Consider the following 19,037-nt stretch of genomic DNA (forward strand, 5'->3'; position numbering starts at 1 on the left):
TGCTCCGCTCGCAGATCCTCCAATCTGTGCTCTTCCGCTCCTCCCACTGGGCTCCCTCCCCCTCTATGGTCCCGGCTTAGGAATCCGTCCCTCCCCCCAGCTCGCCGCCTGCCGGGCCCGGGGATCCTCCCCCGACTCCCCCGCGTGCCGCCGCCGCCGCCGCCCGGGTTCCTCTCCCCCCGCTCGGGCGCTCCCTGCCAAGCCCATGATGTAATGGTGTATGTTAATCAGTAGCATGTGGGGAGCTCCGGGCGGCTCAGTCCTTCGCGAGCCGACTCTGGAGGCAGCAGCGGCGGCGGCGGCGGCGGCGATAGCGCCCCGAACCTGCAGCGCCGCACTCTCCGCGCGCTGCCAGCCCCGACGGCATGGCCAGCAGCCCGCGCTCCGAGCGCCCCCAACCCCGCTGATTGCTGCCACGGCTCCGGACCCACGCGCAGGGCCCCAAGCCGCAGGATGAGCCGCGTGGAGGTGAGCGTCCCTTCGGCTGCCCTCGGCGAGGCGCTCCGCGGTCCCTCCGACCCATACCCGAGGACTTCGCGCTCCCACCCGGAACTTGTAGGCGGCAGATGTTGGGAGCGAGCGGTCCCCAGAGGGCCGGGCACTTAGTCTTTCCTCTTTGCTGCGCCACCAGAGAGCTGGGACGGGACGGTAGAGCCCCCGAACCTAACTTTCTTCTGGGCGGGGGGGAGGGGGTGCCCGAGGGCGGAATCTGTATTCCCCTCGGGGACCGCCCTGCCGCTCGGGAAAGCCGTGCTGCCGGCTCCCGCGGTCCCCGAGCAAGGCTTGCTCCCACAATTGCATCGCCTTGGGCCTGGGACCCACGGGCGAGGACACGGCCCTCAGGCTGCGGCGGGGACAGGGTGGGGGCCAGGATGCCTAAATCACACGCACGCGCGCGCGCATACACACACACACACACACACACACACACACACACACACACACCAGATTGATGCAGCCCAAGCAGACGGGGTGGGGTGGGGTGGGGGGACCTCCACGGGGGGCTGGAGCGGCGCTGGGGAGTGAGGGCTCCGACTGAGCCTTGCCGAGCTTCGGGTAGGGAGAGTTTATTTTTGTCTCGAGCTGTCGCAGCGGCTGCTCACGGCCTAAATCCAGAGGGGAGCCTGGCGGTGGAGATGCTGGCTGTTGCTGTAGATGGAGCTGCAGCCGTACGGCTGCTTCTCCGGGAGGAGGAGGAGGGAAGGGGGGGAGGAATTGGAGGAGGGAGGAGGAGAGAGGGAGGAGGAGGAGGAAGGAGAGGAGGAGGAGGAGGAGGCTGGAACCCTGGCTGCCTCTGTCACCGCCTCTGCTTTGCATTAGCCCCCACCCCACCCCCGCGCCCCTTCGCAGCCGCATTGCAAGTTTTCAGCGCGGGGAGGATCTGTTGCTGGTGCTGGCGTTCGCAGACACAGCCCGGGAGGCCACCCCGGGTGGGGCGTTCAGGGAGCACTAGCGGGTCACAGCCGCAGCAACAGGAAGCCGCGGGGGCTCCTCCCGCACCTGGGAAGGAAACTGTGCCGTAGCTCAGCTTGCACATCCGAGTGCGGAGGGGACGGCTGGAACCTGGGGGACTTGCTTCAGCGGGATACCCCCAACGTTGGCTCCCACACGCCCCCCACCGCTACGGGGCTCCCCACGATGCCCGGATCCCCTTAGACACTCTCCTCCAGGGGTCGAGGTCTCACTGCAGCTCTCTCTGTCCTTTCACTAGTGACTACCGCTTGGGAATGCGGGTGTGAAGGGTCCGAGCTGCCGCCCAGCGGGGAGGAGACCCCGGGACGCCGGAAATCACCATCCTGAAGCTACGAGGAAAGGGGAAAGAGCGTTCTTCATTCAGTTTTGTGCCTTGTGAGGGATTTATATTTTTAATCGCTATTTTTTTTTAACAAAAGAAACATCTCCGGGCTACTGTTTGTCACCGTCTCTGGGGAATCAACCAGAACCACCGGAACATAACTGAACCGAGAGAGAGAGAAAGAGAGAGAGAGAAAGAGAGAGAGAGAGGCAGGAGCCGAGTCAGTACCTGCAGCGCCCGGGCACCGGAGACCTTGGAACCAGAACGCGTCTCGGGAGGCCGCGGGGCTGCGGCTCCGCCAAACTTTGGGCAGGCAGGGGCGTCGAGGGGCTTCGTAGACGGAGGGCGGCCCCCCTAACCATGATGTTTCGCGACCAGGTTGGGGTGCTGGCGGGCTGGTTTAAGGGCTGGAACGAGTGCGAGCAGACTGTTGCGCTGCTGTCGTTGCTCAAGCGCGTGAGCCAGACCCAGGCCCGCTTCCTCCAGCTCTGCCTGGAGCACTCTCTGGCCGACTGCGCCGAGCTGCACGTCCTGGAAGGAGAGGCCAACAGCCCGGGTAAGTGCGCGGCCGCGGCTCCCGCAGCTCCCCGGGAATCCAGACTCCCCGCCTCCGGTCCGGGCCCCGCCCCCGCCCCCTCCCCCACCGGTCTCCACTCCGCGGGGACCTCATCCCCACGGGCCCCCGGGGCTCTGGGCATCTGCCTCGACCCTGGCCCCTCTTCGCCTCCTCTGTCCGCTTTGGGGCTTTGCCCATTGTGGACTCCTTAGCCCATTCCGTGTGGTAGCTACGGTAGCATGAATGATTGATTTTTCTCTCCTGCGCTTTCCTTGGAAATAAGTAAGTCAGGTCACGTAGAGTCTGGATTTTCTGCCACCCCCCCTCCCGCTCGCTCCTTTCGGGTAACGTGGCTCCTTGGCTCTCAGCAATACACCAGGAAGCTCGGGACTGCCCCTCCAGTCGCCGAGCTCAGACAGGCTGTAAGAATACCTGAAAATGCAATTTTATTATTCTTTCTCCTCCAACCCCCACGGATAGCGCTGTTTTAGAGGTTTGTCTTCCGAATAATATGTAGGTGACGCTGTAGGCTGTCAAAATGACATTTGCAGCACGGCTGTGATGTGGCTACACTTGGTCATGACGTTATCCGCATTGATAACGGATCCTGGGGGGAGAGCAAGCATGGCTTGGGCTCCACAGTGTGTGGCTTTTGTGAGGAAACTTTAAGGAACAGAACAGAATTGTTTCTTAGTAACCTTTCAGTATTTACAGCCACAGCAACTACTACAGAAAGTAAATATAGTCGGAACGTCCAGCGGTTTGCCATCTGCCATTATGGGTGGTGACAGACTCAGATTGTATCTGGAGTAAGGGGAGGCTGGAGATGGGGGAGGGAGGTGTGGGAGAGCTTGGTGATTGTGATTGGGGGGGCAGGGAAATTCTTTGGTTCTTGCTGCTGCAGGAGGGCGAACAGAGCCCCCAGTGTTTACGCAGAGTAAAGAACGCAGGGTCCTCTTCCAGCTGTTCCATGTTAGCTGTGAGTCTGCAAGACACTTGGGGGCTGGGTTGCCATTTGTTGACAAGGTCCAGTTCCCGGGCAGCGGGGATTGGAGGTTGCTGAAGTGAGTGAGCCTTTGGACAGGCAGAGAAGGGCCTGTGGCTTCCTCATTCCTCCAGCCTGATACAGCGCTTACGATGCTGAAAACACTAGAATGGATGTTTCCTTATATAGAATCACAGGCTGGAAGTGGAGCTAGAAATCCTGCAGGCCTTTGCGAGACTGCATCCAAATGATCCTGAACTGCCAAGTATGAAGGGTCATTCTGAGGGAGGACTCCGCTCAGCCCTAGTCTGGCAGCCCAGGCCAGCTCCTCAGAAGGGCACAGCGGTTGGGCCCCCTTGCTGAAGCTTGAATGCTACATTTATGAATAGCTGAAGGCCAACTTCGTTTCTAGACGCATGACTAGGGTAACTGACTATCTGCCTACCTCCCTTTGGTCCTTCATGGCAAAGCAGGGCTTTCACCTGCTTCAGCTTGCGATCTTGGACTTGGCCAACAGGGTTATGTAAACTTTTCCTTTTGTAGAATGCACAAAATCTAAGTCCAGTCATTTATGTACAATGCTTGACTCCAGGAAGCCCAGGGACAGGTTAAACTAACAATAATTTGTCTTTATGTTATTCAAATGTTGGTGCAACATTTTTTTCCCTTTGAGTAATAGTGAGGCTATTTTTCCAATATAGTAGCTATCAAGCCAGTAAGTAAGTTAAATGTATGATACTAAAAATAATTTGTTATAATTTAACAAACAAAAATATTGAAATTTTGTAATTTTCTCTCTTAAACTTAAAGATACCTATTTATGTAAAATACCAATCAATTTGTGTGGCTAAATGATGTAGAAATATAAAATATGAAACCATTACAATGATAGGAACCATTTTCCAGCTTATGGATTAATCTTTCAATCTAAATATTCTTCCCACATGGAAGCCTTTTGTACTTGTTCTTCAGCGTGGCCGAGTTGTTGTGGGAGCTGGTGGTTTACAGTCCGAGGGTGGAGAGCTTAAGAGTGCATCCAGATGTGTCCTAGCCAACCTGTTGCACTTCTCTGCTTATCTGGAATCTAGCCAAGGACCAGGAAGTGAGCAAAAAAACCTGCTTAGCAACCAGAGAAGAAGTTATAAAATACATAGAAAACTTGACTTTCTCGGAACACACTACTTTCCTAGATTCAATCTTTTTTCTTCCTATGTAGAACCCTACACAGTCCAGCTTGGCCTCAAACTTGCTATGTAGGCGCCTTGAACTTCTGAACTCCCTGAAGGCTGAGGTCAGAGGTGTATGACATCACACTGGTGTATGTGGTGCTGGGGGAATTGAACTCAGGGCCTTGTGTGGGGGAAGCAAGCACTCTATCAAACGGAGTTACATCCCCGGGTGCATACAACCCTTAAGACATCTTAAGCAATAGTCCACATAGTTACATACTTAGAAGAGGGTGAGAAGTTTCTGTAATCATCAGTGAAGAGTGACGCCAAATGACATGGCATCTAGGAAAGACAGAAAAACTGTTAACTCTAGACTCGAGAATTGGATCAAAAGCCCTGAAGTCTTGGGACTAATATGATAGGTACTCCTAACTGACTCTACAGTCATCTCTATATAAGAGTATAAACGAATGACTGCTGTCTCCTGGTGATAGCAGCCAAGTACCAAAAGGTATCTTTGAAAGGGAGCTCTTGGACCCCAGACTGATGGCCAGCATGGGACTGAGCCAGACCCCCTGAATGTGGTGTCAGTGAGAAGGCCTCAGCAATGTCTGGGGGCTTGGGTAGTGGACCAATATTTATCCCTGGCACACAAATGGACTTCGGGTGCCTATCCCACAATAAGGGATGCTCTCTCAGCCTGGACTCTTGGGAGAAGGCCTAGGCCCTGCCTTGAATGAAATGACAGACTCTGGAGATCTCCCATGGAGGGCCTCACCCTCCCTGAGGAAGGGAGTAGGGATTGGGTGGGGGGCTGGGAGGGCTGATGGGGGACTGGGGGAGGAGGGGAGGGAGAGGGAGCTGGGATTGACATGTGAAACAAGCTTGTTTCTAATTTAAATTAAAAGAATAATAAAAAATGCATTCTTTAAGAAGACAAGAAAATGTCTAGCACACATGGAGAACATTTATACCTGAGGTAACTAACCTCAAAACTGTTCTGGTGTGTCCCAGCAATTCAGAGAGCTAGGCTGTGCAGAATGACTCATTCATTGAGTGGATGAGATTTCTCATACCCTAGTCATCCCGTGTCGTTTATTTTGTATTCAGCAATTAAAATATACACACATCTCTTTTCATGCTTGGAGATTTTAAAACTGGGTAGATGAGGATCAAAGTTGTATCTGGGGCTTTATTTTATTATCATAAGGAAAAATCACTACTATGAACTGATTTTAAATAGGGTGCACATTGAACATGGATCATTGGAGATCGGTGGGATGAGCTTTGACACTCGTTTTTCATTTCCTTAATCTTAATGGCTGGGCAGTGGTGGCACACACCTTTAATCCTAGCACTTGGGAAGCAGAGGCAGATGCTTCTCTGTAAGTTCCAGGGTCTACAGAGCAATCCCATGACAGCCAAGGCTACATAAAGAAACCCTGTCTTGAAAAACCAAGGGAAAATAATAATCTAGTGATTCACTGATTTATTCTTTGCCTCAGGTTCGTAACCATCGGGGACCCAAAGAAGTAGTTGACTCAGTTTCTACTACGGCTTTGATGTGGAATGTCCCCAAAAGTCTGTGTTAAAACCTTGATTTCTAGCCTTATAAAATATTGCAAGGTGGTGGAATCCCTAAGATCATGGAGGGTGTCTGTTGGGAGAAACTAGTGGGTTCGCCCCTTCCTGTTCCCTTTGACTCTTCTGCCTGAGGTGAATGAGTAATGGGCCAAGGCAACAGGCTCAACTGTTTATGGACTGAAGCCTCCAACACTGTGAGCCCAAACCTTTTCTCTTCATAAGCTGATCACGGCAGGCATTTGATACAGTCACAGAAGCTGAGTCACGCAGTTTCCCCTGTATTCGTGTAACTGTTTTACCTCTGTATTCCAGACTTAGTCAAGGATGGTAGTTACACCCCCTCGAAGTAACAGCTTGTTTCCAGAACCCTCATGACCTTAAATGACAGCTCAGTGCGAGCCATTCCAGGTTCACATTGTGACTTTGCTGGTCTGCGCTTGTACTAACAGTTCCGGGACTAGCAGGTGCTTCAGTGCTAACATAATGGCAAAAGAGAAAGTCTACACCTCCACTCAAAGTGTTGCAAAGAATAATTGATCGTGTGGCACTGGGCATGACTCTGTCATTTGTCCCTGAATTACGTGTTGTCGGTGGAGAGTGTATAAGTCAAGATCCACAAGCTGATCCATATAGACTTTTAACTACAAATAGCACTTATTTCGAGGGGAACTGGGTGTTTATAGCAAGTTAATGCCGAACGAGAGATTGCTGCTTACCCATAATGAAATACTGGACTGAAGTGGGGGCGCCTGAGACAAGAATGACTGGAAGTTGGAGGACACTAGGGGACATCTGCTTCCATTGGTTGGCGAAGGTGCTGGCAGTCCTGTGGGTTTCATGGCTTTGGGGTCCTGCAGGACTGGTGTGCTGTTTTGTATCCTCAGCTGATTTTTTTTTAGATCGCAAATGGAGTAAAAAAGAGAACAGCAGAGAAGATTTTCTTGGTGATATGATAAAATATCATTTGTAGTTTTTTTTTCATTCATTTATTCACCCAACAAACACTTTCTGACTGCCTACTACTTCTCTGGAATACAGAGATAACGCATTGTATTCCAGTGACTGGTACATGATAGCTGTTTTCAGTGTTGAGTGAGTAACCCGTTTACTGACGGTGCCGAGACCTAGGTGTGGTCGTCAAACATGTGGAAGGAGGCGTATGGAGAGGCAGTGTGCACACAGCGGCCAGTTGTTCGGGCAAAGGTAGGGAAGACCTCATTGAGGAGAATAAGTATTGAGGTGAATCTCAAGTGGTGGCTGTGGAGTGGTTCTGTATGAAGAAAGCTACAACGAGGAGGCAAAGCGGCCCTTCCGAAGCGCAGAGGAGGGCACTGAACTGTTCTGGTAAGGCAGGGGATGGCGTGTGTGGAGCAGCTGAGCTCTAAGACGTAGAAGTTAAAAACAGAAGTGGTGTATGTGCGTGGCGTGGCCAGCCAAGGAATTTGGAGCCCATTCTGAAGAAGAGACCCAAGAGACCCAAGCCCTGGTGGACTCACATGCAGGGGCATGCTGGGAAGGAAGAGGGAAGGGGCTCACTGCTGGGAGTGATGGGCATGGTACAAGCGTTGTGGATTGTGTAGTGTGTTTGGTGTGCTTGTGTGTTATGTGGGTTGTGTGGTGTGTGCAATGTGCATGCATGGCAAGTGGGTGTGAGTAGTGTGACATGTAGATTTGTGTGTGGTGTTAGCAGTGTAGTGTGTGTGGCATGTACGTGTGGTATGTGGGTGTGTGGCATTTGTGGATATTATCTAAGTGGTGTATCACAGCGTAGCTGGTAAATGAGTGTGTGATGTATTGATATTGTGGTGTATGTGTGATGTATATGACAGGTCTGTGGTGGCTGTGTAGTAGGCATATGATGTGTGTGACATGTATGGATGTGTGTGTATGTATGGTGTGGAGTGTAACTAGTGTGACGTTTGAGCTCATCTGTGTGGTATAGGTAGGGTATAGGTGTATGATGAATGTATGTTGTATGTGTGAGTAGTATGATTTGTGGGTTGTATGAATGGCATGTAAGAATGTGGGTATGTTGTATATACAGATATATATTCTGCATGCACTATGGGTGTGAGTAGTGGGTCTGTTGGTATGCTTAGCATGGGTAGTATGGTATGTGAGGTGTATACAGGATAATGCATGGCATGTGGGTGTCAGTATTGTGCTACGTGGGTGCACACATACAACATAGGTGACATGATGTGTGGGTATGTTGTGTATGTGGGTATGATGTGTGGGTATGTTGTGTATGTGGGCATGATGTGTGGGTATGTGTGACATGTGGGCATGTGTGTCGCGAGTGCTGTGCTTGTCTGTCTGTGTTCCACTTGTGGGGAAAGCTGGCCTGGAGTACGTGCCCTTCCCCCGTGAAGAAGAGAGGCAACTGGGTTCTGACAGTTTCCACTGGCACCATTGTCTGGGGGCACCGTGGGCACTATCAGTATCGCTGTAAAGGCAAGAAAGAGGCCCGGGCTAGACAGAAAAGGAAGGTATTGCCACACGCGCCGTCATTTATCCCCACAGGCAGGCAGGAGTTATAGAGGGCTCTTGGAGTGCAAACTTGAGATCCACCAGACAAGACTACTGAGTTAATTTGTGAGCTTCAGTTTTCTTATGATGACGGCGATAAACTTCATTGTTCATTGTCTCCAAGTTTCCAGTTAATGATCCAATGAGGCTCTGTTTTGTCCTTCAGGTTTGAACTTGCCTCTTCTTAGCTGGAACTGGCATAGCACTATTTTTCTCCTGTGGAGATTTTGTATTTAAAAATTATCAAGAATAGGTTGGGGCCTACTGGAAGGATGTGACTAGCATGTGCCAGCTTGGTTTTAGCTTGGTTATTCTAAAAATTTCAGCCCTGACTTAATTTTCCCAAGTAAATGATGACTGTTTTTTTCCCTTCAGTTGGTGACTGTGAGAATTCATTAGATTAAGTGAATATACACAGGGCTTCTATATGATATACAGCTCAGGTAGGGCATTACCACTTATCTTTGGGTTGGTCTGGAGTAGACCAGCAAGTTACACTTTCAAATTGTAGGCAGTGCTGTGGGTCACACTCTGCGCTGTGAATGACTTGGATTTGGTTATTTACTCCGGGTGATCACTTTCTTCAGCAACTAGGATATGTTATAATCCAGCTCATCAAGCAAATACAGGGTAGACTTCACAGCAGTCAAGTTGACTTCTTTCTGTCTGTGTAAACAAGCAAGGGCAAACTGAAGGCTAGGCCATTGAGAAGTAACTGAACTCTCCTGCTGAGGTCTAGTTCTGAAGAAAAGGGCAGTAAGGAGAAGTTGGAAGGTGGTCAGTCATCCTCCAAGTGCCCTCGTCATCTCATTTGCCAGGCAAAGTGAGGAGCAGGACCTCATGTTTTTCTTAGTATGATCACTACTGGAGTGTTTAGCTTGGCCCTGGCCTTTCATCTCTCCTAATCACTTCTCCTGAGGGCTGGCAGAACTCATTCTACAGTCACAGATTAAGATGCCGAATCAGGCGTCTCCTCTGAGCTATTTTTTGCTTCTCTGGAAGCTGCCCGAGGCAGGATTCTTCCAAAGAAAGCAGAACTTTCAGAACTAGAGCGAGTGTTCTCTCTTAATATGCCAGTCAAGATTCAGGTTCTGTCCTGAAGCCTGGAGCCCCAGAGCCAGGGTGGAACACCCAGGAACTGGCTTCCTCTTCTGTAGGAGCCTGGGACTTCCGAGGTCTCAGAAGTCAGTCCCTGGATTTTGTTCCCACTCCAAATATCAACATGTAATACAGTTTTTTCCATCTTAGTTTACTGGATAAAGCCCAAATGACTCCATGCCTTCTTCTACACACTAGGTGTTACCATTTGGATGGTACCAACAGATGAATGTACAGTAAGGAACTGTGGTTCCAGGTTCCTAGGACGCACAAACTCCTAATTACACAAGAGCTGGGTACTGAGCCAAGGAGTGGAGCCCTGGTAGTAATTCATCTCAAGGAGCTTCCACTCATGTTGTGGAGGGAAAACAAACACAGCCGTAATAGTTACACCATAAACAGTTGCTCTGTGTTATGATTCTAGCGACAGAACCAAACTGGACTTGACTGAAGGGGCGAGAGCTGGGTGACTTGGGTAGTCCAAGAAGCCGAATGGATATGTAGCATTTGGAAGAGGTGCTTTAATGTTCAGAAGACATCTGTCTCGTTAGTATGTCTGGTGCCAGTTTCGCTAGGGAAATCACACATACAGAGGGAGACTCCATGTATGTGCCATATTAGGGGCAAGCATCATGGCCGTTAACCCATGAGCATGTTAGCGGGGGAAGCATGAGACATATGGGGTCAATCCCAGGCAGTCATAGTTTTGAAGATATTTACATGTAGGAGAACAAAACATCTGATGGCCCATGAAAGTCTGAGATAGTAATGGTTCCCTTGGCTCCTCACAGTGTAATGCTTTTGCAGGGAACTTTGTTTAGGACCTCATGTTAAGCAACGGCATCTCAAACATCAATCAAAAGAGGAAGTGGCTGAGGCTCATCTTTCTCCAAGTTTCATATGCAAATGAACTCATTCTGGGAGTTTGGTACAGAAACTTTGATTAAGGATGTCCATGGTGAGGCCAGATTGTTTGTGCTGAGCGGCCTCTGGCCTTGCTGGCACTGGAGGTCTGTGGCTCTGGCTCCGATCAGACAGACACAGTGTCACAGAGGTGAGGAAATGAGGAGGTGGTTTGATGCAGCGGCTTTCAAGCTTCAGGTGTGTCTCAAAGACTTCCATTTGCACATGTAATCTCACTTGGAAGTTTATGGGACATGGATGCCCCAACTCTCATGGACATCTGAATATCTGTGGCCACAAACTGTGGTTTTCCCAGGTTCCTAGAGGAGACATTGGTCGACAGTCATGAGCAACTGATCTGGAATTGGGATCGGACTCTCCTAAGCCCAGTTCTTATTCTACTTTGTCCAGTTCCACCCAGTGTCATTCAGTCACTGGCGTCTTCATCCAAGGGTGTGTTCTAAGCTGGTCATCTTTCTTTTGACAACTTGAACTTGCTGTGTGTAAGAAAGGTGATTTTCCAAGCCCTTCCCTATGGTTTTGTGATAACTTCACCAACAGAATGAAGAGAATCTTTTCCTCTGGTGACAGCCATCTTTGAAAGGTAAGGGTGCTTCTGGGGACTCTCCGTGGTCACTACCCAACTTTTTATATATGGCTTCCAGTCACCATTCACTTTCTGCTTCTTGAACTTGTCTCTCTCAGCCTGAAGTGAGCCTGCATTTGAGGACGGCAGACCCGGACCCTGTCTGTGCATTGCTCTGAGCCTTCTGGGTTGACTCTGCAGAAAATTTCAAGCATTCTGATGGTCCTTTATAGGAACTTCATTTTCATGATCCTGATAAGACATATCAGGGATGGTTTCTGGGTCAGTTTAAGCAGTCATGATTTCAAAGGCATTTGCATGTAGGAAAACAGAACACATGATCCATTAATATCATCACGATCATAGAAAATGATGCTCCTGAGAAGATACTGGTTTTTTCTTTTCATTTATATTATTGCTGATACTAGAGCCCTCAGGGGTGAGCTAGAGAGAACAAGAATGTCAATTCCAGAGACCGGAGGGGCGATCTCTTCCCACTTCCTCGGCTTTCTCTCACACAGCAGTCACTGGAATTTCTGAAATGGCACATCCTTATCTGTTAGTAGAATCTGTTGCATGTGTGCAGCATAAATACATAGGCGGCATTGCCAGACACCGCATACATTTCTGTCTGCGCATGGGCACCAGTGTGTGACATCAGCAGTCGAGAGCATGGCTACAGTGATGCTGCTGAAGTACTCTTGCAGTTTTGAAGAGGCAACAGGTTAGAGGCAGCACCAAAGCCCATGGGTAAGTGATAGCTTTGTTTGAAAGTGGGAGAGGAGGGAGAAGGTAGACTTGGTGTTACAGACCTGCAATCCCAGTACCCTGGAAGCTGAAGCAGAAAGACTGGGTATTTAAGGCTAACCTGGGCTCCCTGGTTATACCCTGTCTCCAATAGAACAGGAGGAGGAGGAGGAGGAGGAGGAAGATAGGGTAGGTTCTGTGTATCATCAGGATTGTTGAGGTGCACGTAATATTCCAGAAGGGCATTAAAACCATGATTTGTGCATCTGGAGAGATATCTCAGTGCTAAAGAGCTTTTTGTACAAGCATGAGGACCTGAGTTTGATCCCCAGAACCTTCATAGAAGTGGGACACATGCCTGGAGTCACAGACTGGAAGAAGGAAATAGGTGGGTACTGGGGATCCCTGTCTAGCTAGTGTAGTCGAAAGGGCAAGCTCCAGCTTTAGTGAATCTGTTTAAAAAAAGGTCAATGAGAAAAGGTAGAGAGTGATAGAGAAAGATACGTTATGATGATCTTTGGCCTCTGCATGCACTTATGTGTGCATGCGCGCACACACACGCGCACACACACACACACACACACACACACACACACACACACACACACACACACCCCACTGTGATTTACAAGCACTGGGTGAAGACTTGGGAACAATCTGGGTTTTCTAAGAAATGGGAAGTCTGTACCATGCAGGGCTAATGTAGTTTCTCTTTTGACAGGGTGCTGGGAGAGAGGGAAGGAGCGAGCATTCACTGAGAGGCTCCAGTGTTCCGGGCAGTCGCAGGAATTCTGGTGGGCGTCTCTCATTTAAGTTTTAACACAGCCCCCATTTCCTGATGAGTCAAATGAAAAGTTGGGACGGGTGAGTCTAGTGTGTGGCCTTAGAATGGCTCCAGTGATTGACAGGCCTGGCTGTGGTGGCCGTCAGCCTGCAGGAGGTCTCTACTGCCTCAGGGTACACATGTTCAGCTCCACTCTTCTGCTGGTGGAGTCTGACTTAGCCCAGGGCTCCAGGAAAGCAGAGCCCAAGGCAAGGGCTGGCCATGCAGATGTTTTATTTTGGGCACTGATCCCAGACAACAGGAAAGGAGCTGGGAAGAGAGAAACAAAGAAGGACAGAGAAGCTGAATGGCCGGTGATGGAGTTGCTCACTGCTGAGGGCAGTCGGGGCTTCATTTCCCAGATAGGCTCCGAGGCACCGTGGGGAACATGCTTTAGAACTGCCCAAGGGACAGGGTGTGGGCTGGTATGCTGCCCCCCTTTCCCTAGGTCCGGGTAGTCCCAGGACGTTAAGGCTCTGGGCCAGCAGGTTTGCACACACATAACTGCTCAGCCATATCTGCAAGGTGTCTCACGCCAGGATGTGAAAGAAACTACAGCAGAGTTTAAACCGTTTTAAAGTGTGCTGCTGGGGCGGTGTGTTTGTTAGCAGAATGACAAACTTTGAGGTACACCTGAGGGCTCTGTGGCAGAAGTGTGGTCCCAAACAGTTCAGTGTAATAAAGGCCACCCCACATTGGCATTCCTTAAACCTTGGGGGGGGGCGTCATTCATTGGAAGCAGCCATGACGGAACTTCTAGCCTTCAGTAGACTTGGAAGCACGCATGAGTAGTGGCGCAGTGTGTTTGCCTCCCGCCAAACTCTTTAATACAGCTGCTATATTCAGAACAGTTATGCCCTGTTGGCCAGACCATCCCTGGAGACTGCACTGCACTTCTGCATGCATGCTTTGAAAAAATGCATGAATCCAGGATGTGGCCAGGGGAGAGAGAGTGTGGTAGGGATACCTACTTGGAAACCTAAGTAAACCGAGGAGGATGTAAGCAGGGAAGTATTTGTGATTGGTCCCTTGGGAGCTCGTTTGAAGTAGAGGATTTGAATTTTCTATATACATAGCAGCTGGCTCCAAATAGTGGACGTCTATCCCAATCTGAGCTGCCCAGACACTGGATTCACCAAAGAGGAGACGGGCTTTCAACCAAGGAAGATGAGACTTGGGCAGCGAAACAGACTTCTAATCAAGATGGGCTCTTAGTTCGTACCTGCTCTGCGTCAAGCACCTTCCTGAGTTACTCACCCTCTACCTCAGTCGTTCTCATGAGATGGGGTGGGTTCCACTAAGAGACGGGCAACCCAACTTCAGAGGTTCCCTGCACCTCCCCGCTGCAGCAATCAGGCTTTGCTTATTAAGAAAAGAAGCTGTGACCTTTTGGGTGCCTTCTAAAGTCCTTTCTGAGTTTCAGACTCACTGACCTCTGTGAGTCATCAGGAAAGAAGACAGAGGGACAAAACTACTGAGGGGAAGAGGAGGACAGAGAGGAGGGGCAGGAGCCAAGAGACTATGGGCGTCACCAGACGACTTCCAGTTTGTTTCTGCTGGGCAGTTGGGGTCACATATGTGTGGCTTGTTGTCTGTGATTTGTACCTATGGAGCTATTTTGTCGTCTTTTGAGGTAGGCAGCGAGGGAAGCTAGGTCAGCTCGATGCGTAGGGCTGCCACATTTAAGGAAGGATGCAATGGGATCAATGGACTATCGTTGCTTTTGCTTTGAGTGTTTGGTGGAGCTCATCACTTTTCTGGGTGTGCTGCAGTGCCAGTCTGGTTTCAGGATGAGGAATGCTCAACCCAAACTAGCGTCTTTCTCTTTCCTTTTCTCCTTCCCATCACCCTCCCTTTCCATTCTCTTCTTCATTTTCCTTAGCACTGTGTGTGCTGAGCACTGAGTGGATAGAAACTCTCTCCAATTATCGAAAGGATGAATGGTGCAAGGAGCAGAAGCAGTGGTGGGAAATTAAAGCAATCTATTACAGTAGATAATGCACTCAGCTCCCAGACAGGACTCTCGTACACAGGAAGTGCTTAGCTGCTGCCTAACATTTCCATCTTACGGATACTTAGGGCTCAAGGGGTTGGAGGTCACCAGGATGCTCCTGGTCCCATGTTAAAGGCGTTGTCCCATGAATGCTGAAGATCTTTCTGATTCTCGTGGAAATGTAAAGGAGGCCATGGGTTCAATCCTCAGCATAAATAAATAAGAAAAATACTTCAGAATTTGTAATATTAGCCTTTAATCATTTACTGTAATATTTTAGATATTTACTCTTGAGTAGCTTCTTTTGTAATTGCCCATTCCAATGTCTCTCTCTGTGTTCCATTTGTATCCCATGTAGCTTGGCCTCTTTTTAAAGATAGTCTTAGTCTTCCTCCTCCTCTTTTTTCAGTGTAAAGGGCATTAACTATCTCCTTTCTTTAAGGGGAAAGATGCCTCTGCTACCTCTGCTTGGGTGGCAAGATTTTGGGAGGGAAAGAGGCTTTGCAAGTCTGAGGAAAGACTAAGGAATGTGTTGCTCAATAGCTCAGGAGTCCTTGACTTTGACAAAGTAGGAATGACTGGATTAGAGTAAGAGTTCTTTAGGGCCTAGAATGGGGGCAAGGCACTAGCTTGAAGGCTATAAATCAGAACGGACTCTCCTCTTGCCTGCAAATGTTGTGGCTTTTCTGAATATTGATTAACAAGACATGTTACAAAAAGAGCTGGTCAAGACCTTTCCTGCTCCAGCCTTTTGTTGAAGACCTGGGAAGACAAATCAAGGTCAGCTACGGGCACCTGTGGGTAGGAAGGGGCTGCTGTTATTTCCAGTTGCTTCCTAGCCACTTGTGACCTGGATTTTGATGTCTGACAGTGCCCTCATGCTTGACTCTCACCACACTGATTAACTTTGCGTACTGGGGATGAGAGGGTCTGTCTACTTACATTTCAAAGACGGCCGTCATTGCACTGATCTTAAGATGCTCTCAGGGACCCCCTTAGTTTCTCTGTTCATGATAGATTCAAGCTGTGCGTGTGTGTGTGCGTGTGTGTGTGTGTGTGTGTGTGTGTGTGTGTGCGCGTGCGCGCACGTGCTGTCATCTACACGGGTGTCTTCCTCCATCTCTCCCACTTTGGGTTTTTTTGTTGTTGTTGTTATTGTTGTTGCTCTCACCGAACCCAGAGCTCACACACAGATTGAGCTAGGCTGGCCAGCCAATGAGCTGCCGGGGATTCATCCATCTCCGCCCCCAGCACGAAGATTGCAGACCCTGTTTTTAATGAAGGTGCTGCAAATCTGAACTCAGGCCTTTGGGTTTTCAAAGCGAGCTCTCCACCCACTGTGCCTGCTCGCCAGCTCCTCCAGGTCTCGTTCTTTTACTGGATGACAACGAGCAGTCATATTTTGAATTTGCAGAGTGGTGTGTAGGAAGGCTTGGCTGGATTTTAGCATGTTTTATCCACAGCTCCAGTAATGTCCTCTGGGTTTATGCAGAATCTGACTCAGCCATTCTGAAGTTAGCCTAGATCCCAGCAGGAACTGGGTGTCATTCATGACTGCCTGCTGCCCGTGGGAGGGGATCTCATTCATTTACTGCTTAAGCACATCCTGTCTAGGTGTTTCTATGTGTAGGGATGTGGTCAACCAGGGGCTCCCTCTCTATCCCGCCTCCACCTCAGTATGCCTCACCTCCTGGGGGCGGGCCAGCACCTCACATTACCTCTGTGCCTTACTCAAGGAGAAGACCGAGTCTTCCACTATGACTTGACTTCACTGGGTCTTAGTTTACCCCCCATCCCCTAATACCATATCTGGCACGCAGAGGATCTCAGTACATTGTTTGTTTTGTGACAGGGTCTCACTACATATCTTTGGCTGGCCTGGAACTCACTATGTAGACCAGGCTGGCCTTGAACTGGTAGAAATCTGCCTGCCTTTGGCTCCTAAGTGCTGGGATTAAAGGTGTGTGCCACCACAACTAGTCTCAGTATGTTTTTGTTGAAAGAAGGGAAAAATTGATGCAAAGAAATGTCATAACTAGCTCCAATTCTGAAGAGATCAGTCATCTAGATTTTGAGGGAAGTAGAGAGGCTTAAAGTTAAGAAAATGAAACACAAGATGAGGCTGTTATCAAGAAGTTTGTCATAAAGACTAGATTAAAATAGATTTTTGGGATCTTGGCTTATACATGTTACCTTCTAAATTTTATTTACACTTTTGGGCCTTAGCTGCCTCATCTGTGAGAGGGAGCTTCTACTGTGGAAGACACAGGTCTACTAACTAATAAGACTATACGTGCATCAAGTTCTTTGTAAACTGCATCAATGTTATTATTATTGTTTTTAAAGATGGCTGGCAGCAGTGCAGATGTCCAAAAGAACCAAGGAAGATACTGTATTCGGTTCCTCCTCCCTTCAGTTGGCAAGAGCAGAAATGGAAGGTAGTTCTCTGGATGAGGAGTGATCACCTTGGGCCTGGGTCTGTCGCTCAGCTGGGGTGGTGAACTGTGGGCTAGGACTCTCACAGTCTGGCCTCCCTGTAATCTGTCAGAGTTAACACTGTGTCAACTCTTAACGCTTTTCATTAATCACATACTTGCATTCTCTCTTCCTGTACAGAAGACTCAGATCGTTGCTAAAGAGTTATTTTCAAAGGAGATGGGGCTGGAGAGTTGGCTCCATGGTTAAGAGAACTTGGTGCTCTTACAGAGGACCTGGGTTTGATCCCCAGGTCCCACATGGTGGCTCCCAACTATCCCTGACTTCAGTTCCAGGAGATCCAACAAGCACACATGTGCATGCATGCAGGCACAGCATCCATACACACAAAAATAACTTTCGGAAAATCAAAATAGGAACTGCTTAGAGGAAAGTTCCAGAAAATCATGTGTGATAAGTGTCCCTGCCTGTGAATGCCCTTGTATGGGTATACATGGAGCCGTTTATAAGATGCATTCTGTATGTTAGACAGTAGTCAGCCGTCTTTGTTTTTTTTTATTATTATTTAAAAGGATTGCTTGTAAAACGACAACACTTTGCAGAAGCTATTATTTAACCTAAAACTGTTCAGGGAAGACCTTTAAGCATTTTTGCACACTTCAGCTAAATGAGAAAATGTGCCTCGCTCGTTACTCTTGAACATTATTTCTACCTGCACCTTCTTCCGAAGGCTGCAGAGAGTGTAAGGTTCCTTGCCAGTATTCTCTGTTGTTCTTTAAACAAACCCTCTCTATCTTCACATTCTTTTGAGGGCAGAATGGGCTATGTTAGCACATTTTCCAGATTATTGTGGCATTTGCCAATGATCTGAGCTCAGTTAAAATACTAAGCTCAAAATGCTAAGGCCAAACTCATGTGGGTCGGACTTTAAGCTGCCGGTGGGTGAGGTGACAGTCAGTAGACTGTGTATGCACTTAGGAAGGGTTGACTGAGACTATCTGCTACTTGGGTGTCTCAAACCCCTCTCGTGTTTTCCCACCAAAGGAAGAAGAGACACCCCCACCCCTGCTGCCCCGAGTTTAATACTTTGCTGTTTCTTAGAGCTCTGTGAGTTAGAGCGGAGTGTGGCTTCCCTTAGCAGTTCAGTCCTTGGGTAGAGCAGAGTGGTTTGACCTGTCTTCCCATACCGCCTCTGTACGTCATGGCCGAGCACTTGGTATGCTGGCTGAGGTGCACTGGGGTTGGGGGCTGCCAGGCTGCAGGAAGCCACTAAGATGTGACAAACAAGAGCAACCCCAGGCTCTAGATTGGACCCTGGGTGGGAAAAGCGTGATCATAAGGAACAGAACTGAAACACTTGAATGTCTCTATTAGCAGATGCAGAGTGAGGTCTTCATTTGTGAGGGGACATGGCGTCTTAGACTTACTCTATCTGTACCGTAAAGTTACAGAGATTAAGGGTGGATAATTTCCCTGAAAGGTAAAGTCAATTATACTATAGACTTAACTTTTTGTTTGTTTGGTTTTTTTGTTTTTGTTTTTGTTTTTCAAGACAGGGTTTTTCTGTATTGCTTTGGAGTCTGTCCTGGAACTTGCTCTGTAGACTAGGCTAGCCTTGAACTTGTAGAGATCCACCTGCCTCTGTCTCCTGAGTGCTGGGATTAAAGGCGTACGCCACCAACTCCTGACCTTAGACTTAATTTTTGTATGGTTTGAAAAGATTTTTACAGGAGAAAGTTAGGATGTTATTTTAACCTTTAGCTAGCCTCTCAGAGCTCCCGTGGATCTGCAAGGGCAGGGCTTGTATGCCTTGCTGTTCTGCGTGGAAGCCAG

At 49.0% G+C, this 19,037-nt stretch overlaps 1 protein-coding gene across 4 annotated transcripts in view; it reads left to right on the forward strand.

Annotated features, from left to right (window-relative positions):
* Positions 1–277: 277 nt before the first annotated feature.
* Samd4a (sterile alpha motif domain containing 4A) overlaps positions 278–19,037 on the forward strand; it is a 215,120-nt gene continuing 196,360 nt past the window's right edge. Inside the window, exons 1-2 of one of the 4 annotated variants that reach the window (XM_040735733.1) lie at positions 278–468; positions 1,712–2,351. In XM_040735733.1, the coding sequence (XP_040591667.1) occupies positions 2,156–2,351 (196 nt within the window). In that variant the 5' untranslated portion in view covers positions 278–468; positions 1,712–2,155. The remainder of the gene's footprint in view (positions 469–1,711; positions 2,352–19,037) is intronic. The other 3 variants (XM_040735732.1, XM_005085801.4, XM_005085802.4) reach the window with 3 other exon arrangements.

Source organism: Mesocricetus auratus, unplaced genomic scaffold, assembly GCF_017639785.1.
Source record: "Mesocricetus auratus isolate SY011 unplaced genomic scaffold, BCM_Maur_2.0 Super-Scaffold_100048, whole genome shotgun sequence".
In the NCBI taxonomy this organism is placed as follows: domain Eukaryota; kingdom Metazoa; phylum Chordata; class Mammalia; order Rodentia; family Cricetidae; genus Mesocricetus; species Mesocricetus auratus.